Below are 13,519 nucleotides of genomic sequence, written 5' to 3' on the forward strand. Positions count from 1 at the left end.
AGAAACGTTACCCCTTAGACTCCAGTCAGAGGCCTCTCATACAACCAAATCAGATCTTATGCTTTGCACTGATGAGGGGCAAAACCCCAAAACATGTGTCTGTATATGGAGATTCTGGTTTGGCTTTTATCCCAAATAATGTGGCAAGGCTCGTGAAAGGGTCAATTATGGGACTTTTAGTATTACTACTTCCAAAAAGTGGCACTAGACTTCAAGTCCTCTTCCTCTCTCTGAAAAGGCAATTTGTATTGCTGATATAAAGAAGACATATTATGTTTTTTTTTTTAAGTTTTTATCCTCTTAATATATAGCAATCATATTATATAGCACTGTGTACTTACAATTGCTCATTTTTCCTTTGTACCCAGCTAATTGTTCTCCTCTCTCTGCTCTAGGTAGAAACAGGAAGTTTCTTGTCCCTGCATGAATCATTCCCCTCTTCAACTCCTGACCCAGCTGCTTCTCCTCCCCCTGCCAGTGACTTTTGCAGTGACTTATGACTCCTACAGGGAAAATTGACCTCCTGTTTCCACATAGAGCTTAGAAGGATTCAGCCAGTCAGTTTTTAATCACGTGATATCATAGATCTAATGGAAAAGAGGATAATTAGCTGGGTAGAAAGGGAAAATGAGCAATTGTAAGTACACAGTGCTGTATAAATATGATTACTGCAACATATTAAGAGGTTTAAAATTTTGATAGGAGGAGGAGTTTTTAATAAAGATTTAAACATTTAACAAAAATTGCATGAGCAGGTCTGTGATTAAACATAACCACATATCAAATGCAAATGGGCCAAACATACAAGTTGGTCGACTAGCACAGAAAAAAGTAAAACAAAAGATGGGAAAGAAGTTAAATAGGTCTTTTTTGTCAACTAGAAAAAAAAAAGTGAATAGGTCCTCCACTAATAGGATTAACAGCTGCCTTACCCATTAGACTAAAGCTGTCCAATGCATATGAGCACGTCCTTATACTCACCTCCCATATTAGCGCCGGGTCTCCCATGGCTCACAAGACATTGTTGTGTCACTTGAGCCCTGCAGCCAATCAGCAGCCACCCTCACCTCCCGGAACGTCGGAAGGACGTGCAGGCACTACAGTCCAATAGTGGCACCTGATTGGCTGCAGGGCTCACGTGGCACAATAATGTCATGTGAGCCTCAGGAGACCCAATGCAGACATAGCTGGAACGGTGCCTGTACAGGAGTAAAGTATAAAGCGTTTTTATTTTACAAGGAGAAATATAGTGAGTAAGCAGGAGTTGTCCTAGTAGTGGACAACCCCATTAATACAACCTGTGATATTTTCCTAAATAAGTCCTTCACGTGTTGTCAAAGGTACAACCCCTAAACCGGAGCAGTTCATTAGCTTTAGATTATAGTCAGACAAGGACTCTAACAAACGTGCTACTCAGAACATATTGGGAAATATTTTATTTGCATCAAAAACATTATTATTTTTTTTAAATTACCAATAACTAAAACCAGCAAAACAAATAGAAATTGGTTTAGTTTTACGGATGACACACAAAATGGATAAAAAGCAACCAGGTTTTATTTGCACAGATGACAGAAGTCCCAATCAAGAAAGCAGGGTTAAGACAGTTATACAGCCAAGCAAAAAGTATGACCTGAGAATCGTGCCATAAGTTTGCTACAGCCAAGCGAGTGCAAGGTTAGGTCTCTGGTGCTCCAGTCACAGTCACTGCAAGCTGGAGTACTCCCAGGCTGAATGGACGCAAGAGACTAATGAGACAGATGAAGATGAGAAAAGAAAAGAATTTGGGGGAACTCTACTTTAGGCTTGCTGCATTTAGGACATGGAATGTTACAGGCCGGCTGGAAGCATGTGGCATATGCCCAGTGGTACAATGCCATTAGTAATAAAATGTTGCCGATGTTTGCCTCCTAAGCCATGTGCAAAGCTTAATGAACTTAAATTAAAAATAGGCAAAAAATAACAAGACCTGAATTGCAGAAATCTTCACTGGGATTTAGGACCGACCCGTACTAATAATCATTCTATTGTGTACAGGATCTGCCAAGTAGGACACTCGGCTATGTGGCCACCATATGGCTCCTTGAATCCAGACTGTCCACTATGAAGTGGTTGATCCCGTATCTTGTGGCTTTACTTATGAGAAAAAACAAAACCACAGAGAGAAATTAGTATCTGGTCTGTGAAGAGAGGTTATTGGTTCTGCAAATCCAGTATGACACAGGTCTTTTTTCCCTGAACCCCTTCGTTCTGTGACGTACCATCAACATCGTCTGAGGGGTCGTTCTCTTCTTCTTCTACCGTTTCAAAAGGAGTCATTACGTCATAAAGAAAGGAGAGGAAGCCATAAAACCAATCAGAGCTTTCCTCAGCTAAAATATTAAGGACTTCCTCTAGAGAATCAATATTCACACTACTGCCATCTTTGGTGAGGCCTACACAAAAGAGTAGAAGGGGAAAAAAAAGAAAGAGGAAAAAAAAGAAGAAAGAAGAGGAGCAGTTTAGTAGACAGAAGGGCCATGGAGAGCAGCGATGTGCAACTGCTTCATCCACTCACTTCTCACAGACAATGGAGGCCTGAAGTATAAAAGAAAAGGGAATGACCGTTTGATGTACAAAAAAAAAAAATGTACAAAAAACAAAACATATCATGCAGATGTTTACTAGGACACAGGGGAGAAGTCCATCCACACCAACATAAAGGAGGGGGTTACATGCAGACAAGGGACAAAAGGAGATCAGCAGAGAACACAAGAATTGCTATGGATTTTCGAATTGGAATCCACAAGAACAGCACAGAGCAATGCACGGTAGTGAGGTTTCACATAACCTCCTTTACACATGTTAAAGAGGTTGTCCACTACTTTAACACTGATGATCTATCCTTAGGATAGGTCGTCAGTCTGATCAGTGGGCATGAGACACCCGGCACCCGTTCTAGATGCCGGTGGAGGCCCGAAGTACTGAGTTACGGAGCTCCTTCGTCTACAGATCGTGGTCACGGCTGGGTACTACACATCTATTGATTTTAATAGGGGTGGGGGGGATGTGTAGTACCAAGCCTCGGCCACTACCAGTAGACTGAGCAGCTCCGCAACTGAGCACTACCAGCCGGCACCTAGAACAGCTGATCTGCGGGGGGTGCCGGGTGCATCACCCCTGTCCTGAGGACAGGTCATCAGTGTTAAAATAATGGACAACCTCTTTAATAAGCTGAATGAGATTTTTCTACCAAAGAAAGTCATGTCATAGAGCAATGTGATGTCATCACTTTTGGATTAGGGGAGTTAGACTGGTGCGACCTCCACTGGACCAAAGAATTAAGTGAACTGGAGCATACGTAAAGTTCCCTGCACAGAAGGGACCAGAAGCTGGTTTAGGCCGAGGTGTAAAACCAGCTCTGTAGTCTCTACATTCTCAGAATTTATTATTCAGATCCTTACTTATATTTTTCTTGTAATAAGTCGATAGTTTATGTAATGGACAAACTACCTTATTTTTCGGACTATAAGACGCCCTTTTTTCCTCCAAAATTTTTGGAGGAAAGTAGGGGGGGGGGGGGGGGTCTTATAGTCCGAATGTATATGGGTGGCTGTGGGTGGTGGGGGCAGAGGCAGCGGAGCGGGGAACGGGAGGCAGGAGCCGCCTGCTGCAGCCTATACTGTGCCCGCTACTACAGAAAATGAATATTCACTGCTCCCCACGCTCATGGGCGTGGGGAGCAGTGAATATTCATTTTCCTTAATATCACGCACACGGTACCCGCTGCGCGGCTCCTGCAGCGGCCGGCGGTCAGTGTGCCAGCTATTAAAGTGCATGAATATTTACTACTCTCTACTCTCATGGCAATAGGGAGTAGTGAATATTCATGCACTTTAATAGCGGGCACACTGACCGCCGGCCGCTGCATGAGCCGCGCTGCAGGTACAGTGTGCACGCCATTAGGGAGAATGAATGGTCACTGCTCCCCACGACCATAGTCCCGGCGTGGGGAGCAGTGACTATTCCAGCACAGAATCTCAGTGTGAGGGCGCATGGCGATGACGTCATGTGTGGCTCACATTGGGAGATCAGTGCTGGCAACAGAGTAGGACGCAGCGCTGGAGCAGAGGGAAGAAAGGTGAGTAGAAGGGTTTATTTTACTGTGTGCATCCTGGGAAGAGGGGATGCCATGCATACCAGGACGGGGGATTGGGGTGCCATGCATACCAGGACGGGGGATTGGGGTGCCATGCATACCAGGACGAGGGATGAAGGGTGCCATGCATACCAGGACGAGGGATGAAGGGTGCCATGCATACCAGGAAGGGGATGAGGGGTGCCATGCATACCAGGAAGGGGATGAGGGGTGCCATGCATACCAGGATGGGGGTGGGGGCCACGTATATAACAGGAAAGAGGGGCCATATAAACGAGGATGGGGGATATTAACAGAATTGGGGGACATTACCCCTATACCAGTGTCAGCAGCAGACCCCCTCCCCCATAACCGTGCATCATTGCCACATTTTTTGCTTACATTTTTTTTTCCTATTTTCCTCCTCGAAAACCTAGGTGCGTCTTATGGTCCAATGTGTCTTATAGCCCTAAAAATATGGTACTTTAAAGAAGTTATTAAGGAATGTAATAAAATGTCCCTTATCATGCAATTCAAACCACAAACCATCCTAGTCACTTGTCGGGACGGATTGCAGTCAAAAGAAACAGCTGCTGAGAACTATGTCTAAACTGACAGAGGAGATGCATCGTAAGCACACATACCGGTTAAAATACTGGAGAAAGGCTGTGACAGGAGAAGAGATAAGTCTTCTCCTTCACTGACTGCACATGGAGGACTGAGGTTGCAGGAAAAAATCCTTTGTGCTCAATCAGCCGAAGTGAAGATTTATTTATTTTTCCTGGCACAGCCCTTCTCCAGCAGCTCACCGGTATGTGTGCTTACAATTTAGATCCTCTGTCAGTTGAGACACAGGTCTCTGGAGCTGTGATTCTTCAGACTGCAACCCACTGTGACATGTACAGTGCCTACAAGTAGTATTCAACCCCCTGCAGATTTAGCTGGTTGACACATGCGGAATTAACTTGGCATTGTGACATTTGTACTGTAGATCAGCCTGGAAGTGGGAAATGCACTGCAGCAAATTTTGTTTTGTTTTTTTTTTTTTTGTTTTTTTTTTTTTAAAACGTTAAAAGTTAATTCAGAGTGTCATTTATTATTCAACCCCTCAAACCAAAAGAATTCTGTTTGGTCCCCCTAAAGTATTAAGAAGTAGTTCAGGCACCAAGAATAATGAGCTTCACATGTGTGGATTAAAGATCTCTTTTGCCAGCCTTTTCTGACTATTTAAGACGCTCCCCAAACTTGTGAACAGCACTCAGACATGGTCAACATGGGAAAGACAAAGGAGCATTCCAAGGCCATCAGAGACAAGATCATGGAGGGTCACAAGGCTGGCAAGGGGTACAAAACCCTTTCCAAGGAGTTGGGCCTACCTGTCTCCACTGTTGGGAGCATCATCCGTAAGTGGAAGGCTTATGGAACTACTGTTAGCCTTCCACGGCCTGGACAGCCTTTGAAAGTGTCCTCCCGTGCCGAGGCCAGGCTTGTCCGAAGAGTCAAGGCTAACCCAAGGACAACAAGGAAGGAGCTCCGGGAAGATCTCATGGCAGTGGGGACATTGGTTTCAGTCAATACCATAAGTAACGTACTCCACCGCAATGGTCTCCGTTCCAGACGAGCCTGTAAGGTACCTTTACTTTCAAAGCGTCATGTCAAGGCTCGTCTACAGTTTGCTCATGATCACTTGGAGGACTCTGAGACAGACTGGTTCAAGGTTCTATGGTCTGATGAGACCAAGATCGAGATCTTTGGTGCCAACCACACACGTGACGTTTGGAGACTGGATGGCACTGCATAAGACCCCAAGAATACCATCCCTACAGTCAAGCATGGTGGTGGCAGCATCATGCTGTGGGGCTGTTTCTCTGCCAAGGGGCCTGGCCATCTGGTCTGCATCCATGGGAAGATGGATAGCACGGCCTACCTGGAGATTTTGGCCAAGAACCTCCGCTCCTCCATCAAGGATCTTAAGATGGGTCGTAATTTCATCTTCCAACAAGACAACGACCCAAAGCACACAGCCAAGAAAACCAAGGCCTGGTTCAAGAGGGAAAAAGTCAAGGTGTTGGAGTGGCCTAGTCAGTCTCCTGACCTTAACCCAATTGAAAACTTGTGGAAGGAGCTCAAGAATAAAGTCCACATGAGACACCCAAAGAACCTAGATAACTTGGAGAAGATCTGCATGGAGGAGTGGGCCAAGATAACTCCACAGACCTGTGCCGGCCTGATCAGGTCTTATAAAAGACGATTATTATTAGCTGTAATTGCAAACAAGGGTTATTCCACAAAATATTAAACATAGAGGTTGAATAATAATTGACCCACACTTTTATGTTTAAAATTTAATAAAATTCAACTGAGCAACATAACTTTTTGGTTTGTAAGATTTATGCTTCTGTTCATAAAACCTACTCTCGTTTGCAGTTTGAAGGCTCTAACTTATTTGCATCTTATCAAACCAGCTAAATCTGCAGGGGGTTGAATACTACTTGTAGGCACTGTAACTAGGACGGATTGCCATTTGAATTATTCTACAAAGGGTCATTTTATTTTATGTTTAATGAACCACTTTAAAGTGATTTGTATCAAGAGTTGCTAATAACATGACAAAACAAGAGCATCAAAGAGGAGTTCAATACTACAAATACAATCTTCAGAAGCAGGGACGAGGGGACAATACATCCAGATGGGTATGAAAAAAAAACTGCTTAAGGGACAGGAAACAGTCATTATAGAAAGGTACATTTACCAAACAGGCTAAAGTCACACTTTTCTTTTTATCTCATCATTAATAGCTATGTGATTGGGATTGTGAGTAAAGTGTTGGTTTTTCATTGATGACACAAAACATAGTAGGATAATAAACTAGATTATTACAAGGGATGGAAGGCCTCTTTATAACGATAGGTTAGAAAAGTTGAGCTTGTTTAGATTATAAAAGACGCCTCACAGGAGATCTCATTTACATGTATAAATATGTGTGTGGTCAGTACAAAGGACTGGCACATGATTTACTTCTTCCAATGGCCTTACAAAAGGACCAGGGGACAGTGATCACATGTGGAGGAAAGGCGATTCTAGCATCTAGATAGGGAAGGATTCTTTATAGTTAGAGTAGCTAGACTGTGGAATGCCCGACCGCAGGAGGTAGTAATGGCAGTTACTACATCAGCATTCAAAAAGCACAGAATACTTTTCGTATAACTAATGGCATTGTGGATTATAAATAATTTAGCGATAATGTATAATTAATCGAGAAAGGTTGAAAAATGACAGCTTCATCAAGTTCAACCTATCTAACTTTATGTAATATTACAAGACGACAAAACTAAGTGCTCAGTATAACTTAGGATGTAATAAATTGATGACTTCTGCATAGTATAGGTCATCAATATCAGAACAGTGGAGGTCTGACATCCGGCACCCCACTGATCAGCTAAAATCTGCTCTGGTGGCCACCTAATATAAACACGTTAAATAGAGGGGCGCTATACAGCTCAATGTGTAGCTGCCGCTGCTGGGTACTAGAGAGCAGCTCTAACCTCCAAAGCAGATTTCAGCTCATCAGTGAGGGGTATCAAATGTTGGACCCCACCAAACGGATACTGATGACCTATACTTTTAGATAAGTCATCAAATGTTATGACCAGGTGACGCCTTTAACAATAAACTTATGGGTTGATATTATCCACTGTAACATGTAAAGGAGAAAAAAATAATAATACATTCAAGCTTTAAACCTTTTTAGATGGCATAGCTACAAATTTCCAAGTGTGATTAAATGTCCTAGAGTAAATAAGGTTTTATGTGCTGAGCAGTGCATCTGAAAGTGAATAGTGGCATTGATGACAAGCAGCGCCTGACAATGCTGAGTAAACAGGAGAGGAGAATACTCCCTTCTTTGAGCAAAGACTGGGCAACACCAATGTTTGACTAATAATGCACTATTGTGGAAGTTGTCAATGTTGGAGAGCACTGAACAGGGTTGGGCAATGAAAACTACATTAGCTTCGTCCTTTATCCCCGAGAAGGAATTTGAAATTTAAAAAAAAATAAAAATTCACACAAAGTGTATAAAATATTTATGTATAACAGCATGAAAAGGGAAAACAAAAAGTACCATAAAAAAGATCTAAAACGGAGGTGAAAAAAAAACGTAAAAGTATTGTGCGTGATCAGCCAATGATCAAAAATACAGATCAGGTATCGTTGATTTTTGGCATATTACTCAACTGTATTAGAGAGGTTGCTTCGATAGCCCTTTTTTGTAATAACAATGAAGTTATGGAGATTCTTTACTGGAAGAGCAGTGAAATGCTGTCACATGATATTGTAATGGTGTTACTAAGAACCCTATTTTAGTTAAATGCACTTGCTTTTTATTTATTTACAGCAGGGTTTATGTGCATTTTGCTTCTTGTAGGGTTATCTGCCTTGTCGTAGCATTTAACCAAATAGTCTACCATGTAACGTACAGACAGGATAGGTCCTGCAGAACTGATCTTCATTAGTGGCTCTCCGCTCCAGCAAAAATTGGGTTTGAGTCTCCCTCATATATACCTATATAGACATATAAAGACTAACTCTTTCTATACAAGTTGGACTATAAAGTAAGGGGACAATTTAGAGATCGCAATCCTTTCATGGCTGTATAAAGCTAAAAAATATAAATATAACATTTTGACCACAGGCTAAACTGTAAAAGATGCAGTATACAATCCCACAACTGCTGTCAGCAGATGCAGGTCCTTCTTTTGGAGAAGATTGTGGCTTGATTAAATAAGGCAAGGCTTGTTAAAGAGTCGGACAGTGACTTATGCCCTGGAGAGACAATTTTCTTCACCTTGGAGGAGAGGTAGTTCGTATACCCTTTTCCGATGGAGAATTACCCACAAGCCTAAATTTTTCTCTTTCTTTGCTAGCTTTGCAGTCTCCACAAGGAGAAACCATAATTACTTTATGGTAAAAAACAGTCATGACGTCAACAAATATCCTTCTCTACACTGAAGAGGGCCAAGAACCTGAAAAAAAAAAAAAACTGTCAGCAGATAGGAGTCTTTTCCTTTCGGAGAGACTCCAATATGGCTGAATCACATGGCAAAAATTGCTTAAAGGGGTTGTCTCTAGTTCTTAAAATAGGGAAAAGTTTAAAGTGTTCGTAAAAACCTCTTAATAAAATATTTATTTTCTCAAGAATGGAGGTCTTAATATTATAATTACAGCTCATTGCCTAGGTTACCGGCCACCCTGTAGTCTCAAGAGTGGCCAGTTACCTAGGTAAGGAGCATGCGCCGCTAAAGCGCTATGCTTTAAATCCTGTTTGCGGCACTCTGAAGCTGGCTGGATCGCTTGATCTGATCAGACTCCGTACCTTTGTGCATCTTCCATGCTGCAGAAGCAAAGTGGCTTCGGCTAGCAGCCTGGGAGGGCAAACAAATGGCCAGGCCGCTGGTCCGAACTGTCAATCTTCAAGAGCGCACCGACTCCAGCCAAACAGGAAGTCGGGGGCATTGCGCTTCTGAAGAAAGAACATTACAACAACACTTTAAAGACATGGACATGGCTTTTAGAATGTGGTAAGAATCTCTTTAAAGTGGATCCATCATCAGATTTCACAACATTAACTGCGTAGATTTATAAATGTGTTAGACCAGATGGGTCTGGTGTACCTATTTAGAAAATGGAGTCCCGCCCACCCAGCCTGACTGATAACTGCAGCTTGTACTGAGCAGTGGGATATTTTAGCGGCAGCAGGGAGGAGGACAATGAGGAGCTGTCAATCAAGCCACGTCAGCAGACATTGAGTGGAAACTTTCAAATAGAATTATACAGCCACTCTGGCAAAGATTTCACAAGTACATCAGCCTCATCTGGTCTAAACTGTATATCAGAATGGATGCAGTTACATGCGATTTCAGTTTGCTCCAACAAAAACATTTTTTCATACTTCATATTTTTTTTATCAAAGCAACTTGCTATTCATGCTTTAATGTTTATGAAGCATGCAAAGTAAAAGACAATAAGAGAAAACGTGCATGAATGACGACTGACGATCATCATCAAGTGAGATTAGAAATATATAATCCAGCTTAACAGAAACTAATTCATGTAAATTAAAGAGGTTTTCCATATTTTAATATCACAAGGTCTTTTAGTCTCCGGAAAGTCCCTTTAAAGCCACCAAACTGGAATAAAGCCGTTTTAGTTTCCATTTTGTTAAGCTACTTATATTCGAAGATGTAATAAAGACATAAAATAGCACATTCATACAAGTGCATAGACACAATGGGTGGGTGGGTGAAACATGCACCTTGGGCACAGTCATCCTGCACTGACGACACACACTAGTAGAATATATTAACGTGTCACAGGATTTGGCACTGGATACTCTTATATGGCGACGTTTTATTTTAGGACATGAGCAAACATAATAAAGGCAAACCACATAGTAAGCTGCTTGCAGAATGAGGTCTCTGCAAATCAATCTGCACAAAACAAAGAAACATGTACTTGCCTAGCAAAACCTTGGCGTCATCCACATCAAAATCTCCATCGCCGTCAGCATCGTAATCTCCCAGTTTTCCTATAAACGAAATTCAGGCTGAATTAAGAATTTGCATCAAAAAGTTTTATTTATTTACAAACTCGCTTATAAAAAATGTGAGGAAAAAAAGCCTGCTGCAAGTATCAGCTACAGACAAACGATATAGGACCCCAGTGGGTGGTGGGGTAATTTTTCACGTTTATTTTATCTAACTTGAAGCTAATACCCAACTATCTCTCTACTAATACTAAAACTTATTGTAACCTAATTGCCGATACAGGATGCCAAATCCACAGGCAGCATGCATCAGACTCCGGCTGTATGCCTTCAGCCAGGCATGTTTGACTCTGAAACACTGGAGTTTCAGAGAAAAACATATTTTAATAGCGACAAGGAAGACTAGTTGGATAGGTGGTCGCCGGAGGCTTCTCCCTGATCACTGCCCTGGATATTACATCTCTCCCTACACATACATGCAGGGAGAGCCCTGTCACTCAAGGGCAGTGAGCAAGGAGGACCTGCCTGTCAGACTAGTCTCTCTGGTGGCTCTGTTACCGGGGACCACAGTACTTGGGCTACCAAACCCGTTTTGCCAGCCACCGACCCGTTACTTTCCCCTTAGCCTATGAGCACACAGTGTTCTCCGCGGAATGCTGCGGCATACGCAACAAAGGGTTGCGTCCTGGCCAGACGGTTCTTCGTGGGGGGAGTTAGTGCCATTTGTGCACTAGTCCCTTTGATGAAGGCAGAAGTCCCAGTGTTCTCTTGTGTGATGTATACACAACAGTACAAGCGTCTCTTGTGTGATGTATACAGCATTACAAGTCTCTCTTATGTGATGTATACACAACAGTACAAGTGTCTTATGAGATGTATACACAAGTCTGTCTCATGTGATGTATACACAAGTCTCAGTGTCTCCTATGTAATGTATACAGCAGTCTCAGTGTCTCCTATGTAATGTATACAGCAGTCTCAGTGTCTCCTATGTAATGTATACAGCAGTCTCAGTGTCTCCTATGTAATGTATACAGCAGTCTCAGTGTCTCGTATATGATGTATACAGCAGTCTCAGTGTCTCGTATATGATGTATACAGCAGACCTCAGACTGCTTGAGTTCTATAACCATTACACTGATTAATTTCCCATTGGTAGGACACATGCAGTGTAATATACAACAGTGTTCAGTACAATGTTCTTCTGAGAGTTGTTCTATACAAAATGTATTTATAAGAGTCGACTGCGCTCCAGACCAATTGATGCAAACCTGGAAAAGCAGTTGCAACATTATCCATACCACCTACCATCACACGCCTCATAAACAAGAAGCAGTTCAAGCCATCACACTTGGAGTGAGATAATTAAATGTTTGATCAAATACAGAAGGGTACATTTTCGGTTGATAATCTTGTATGGCTCATGAATCATGGTATAAATATCTAAATGGCCCTTGGTAGAAAAAAGGTTCCCCGCTCCTGCTCTACTCTAACTTCATGCCTGCAGATTAGACTGTATTTCCATGGTGACATGTTTCTTTAGGTGTTGTATGTCACAGCTACACTGCTCAGTACTGCTGTATAACTTCCTCCATACAGCTACTATTGCTAAAAAGACACCAGAGCCACGTAGTGTGAATAGGAGACATGATAGACGTTAGTCTCAGCACCCCAACTCAAACAACTGAAAATTTGAGAATTGTATCAATTTGCCTACTAAATTGTAACCACATTGGATACTATTCATTTACATTCATGCAATTGCATCCACCAGTATATGATTAACGTAGTTTATGGTTTATGCAGTGGTTGTAATCCAAAAGTTTCACAGTGGCAATTCAGTATTACTATAAAACATGAGCGTAGAGCTCCTCAGACATGTTTCGCCATATACGTGTTTTTGCAAGAGTTTAGGGACTGTCTTTGCTGTCACAAAAAATAATCTAAGGCTTAAATGCCATTTTTAACGATCCAGTAAGGATTTTACATAACAAAAGGGACAAAATAAGTAAATGGGCTGTGAAACATAGCTAAATCCTTATAGGGACGCTATAAATATAAAAAATCTTAAATAGAAAGGTAAAAAACGTATCCCATCAATTCCTACCCTAGTCTGTCTTTCCTTTGACCTGAATAAATCTCATATTGCAATTAAACGTGGTAGAAAAATGTGTTTGTGTGTGAGCTTACTGGAATCCCCTCCAGCCCTGAGCACGGGGCGACGAAGAGCTTCATCTGACTAAAGTGGAGGTTTCGCATGCATACCCTTGCTCCATTCATTCTCTATGGGTCTGCCTCCATAACAGAGTGCTGTACGGCAGCTCCCTGTTGTCTTACAGTCAGTTACCGGATTGTGGGGGGCACATGTGAGAGCTGCCATACAGCACTCGGTTACGGAGGCAGTCCCATAGAGAATGAATGGAGCAGAGGTGTGCATGCGAAACCTCCACTTTAATCAGATGAAGCTCTGCATAGCCCCATGCTCAGGGCTGGAGGGGATTCCAGTAAGTGGACCTCCCAAGTGATGACAAATTTATTCCATATTTGATCTTTATTCCCTATCCTAACCCTGGCACAAACCTTTTAAGCTACTACAGACAAGGAGCTGCAAGCAAAGTTGGCCAAATAAATATATTTTAGGCACAGAAAGAAGCAGAGGACAATTTTCTTCAGAATGATCACCTTGGAAATAATTGAAGAAAACCAGGAAAAACCCATCAATGCTCAAAAACAGTAACTGAGCACTCTGCTGCAGCCCGCAACGTAATATCAGATGAAAACTGCTACGTCTGTACAAGGGCATACTACGTTAAAGAGTACGTGCACAGTAGAAATTCTCATGGAGCTTCCACTTCAAA

The 13,519-nt window shown here is 42.2% G+C and overlaps 1 protein-coding gene across 8 annotated transcripts in view; it reads right to left on the minus strand.

Annotated features, from left to right (window-relative positions):
* The window catches only part of ASPH (aspartate beta-hydroxylase), a 223,493-nt gene that overhangs the window by 175,299 nt on the left and 34,675 nt on the right, over positions 1-13,519 (minus strand). For 7 of the 8 annotated variants that reach the window (XM_073679343.1, XM_073679342.1, XM_073679345.1 and 4 more), the window contains one exon: positions 10,635-10,703. In XM_073679343.1, the coding sequence (XP_073535444.1) occupies positions 10,635-10,703 (69 nt within the window). Of the gene's footprint in view, positions 1-1,421; positions 2,436-10,634; positions 10,704-13,519 lie in introns of those variants that run through there. The other variant, XM_073679349.1, reaches the window with a different exon arrangement.

Source organism: Phyllobates terribilis, unplaced genomic scaffold, assembly GCF_046119375.1.
Source record: "Phyllobates terribilis strain yellow unplaced genomic scaffold, ASM4611937v1 Scaffold_4__5_contigs__length_816908805, whole genome shotgun sequence".
NCBI lineage: Eukaryota > Metazoa > Chordata > Amphibia > Anura > Dendrobatidae > Phyllobates > Phyllobates terribilis.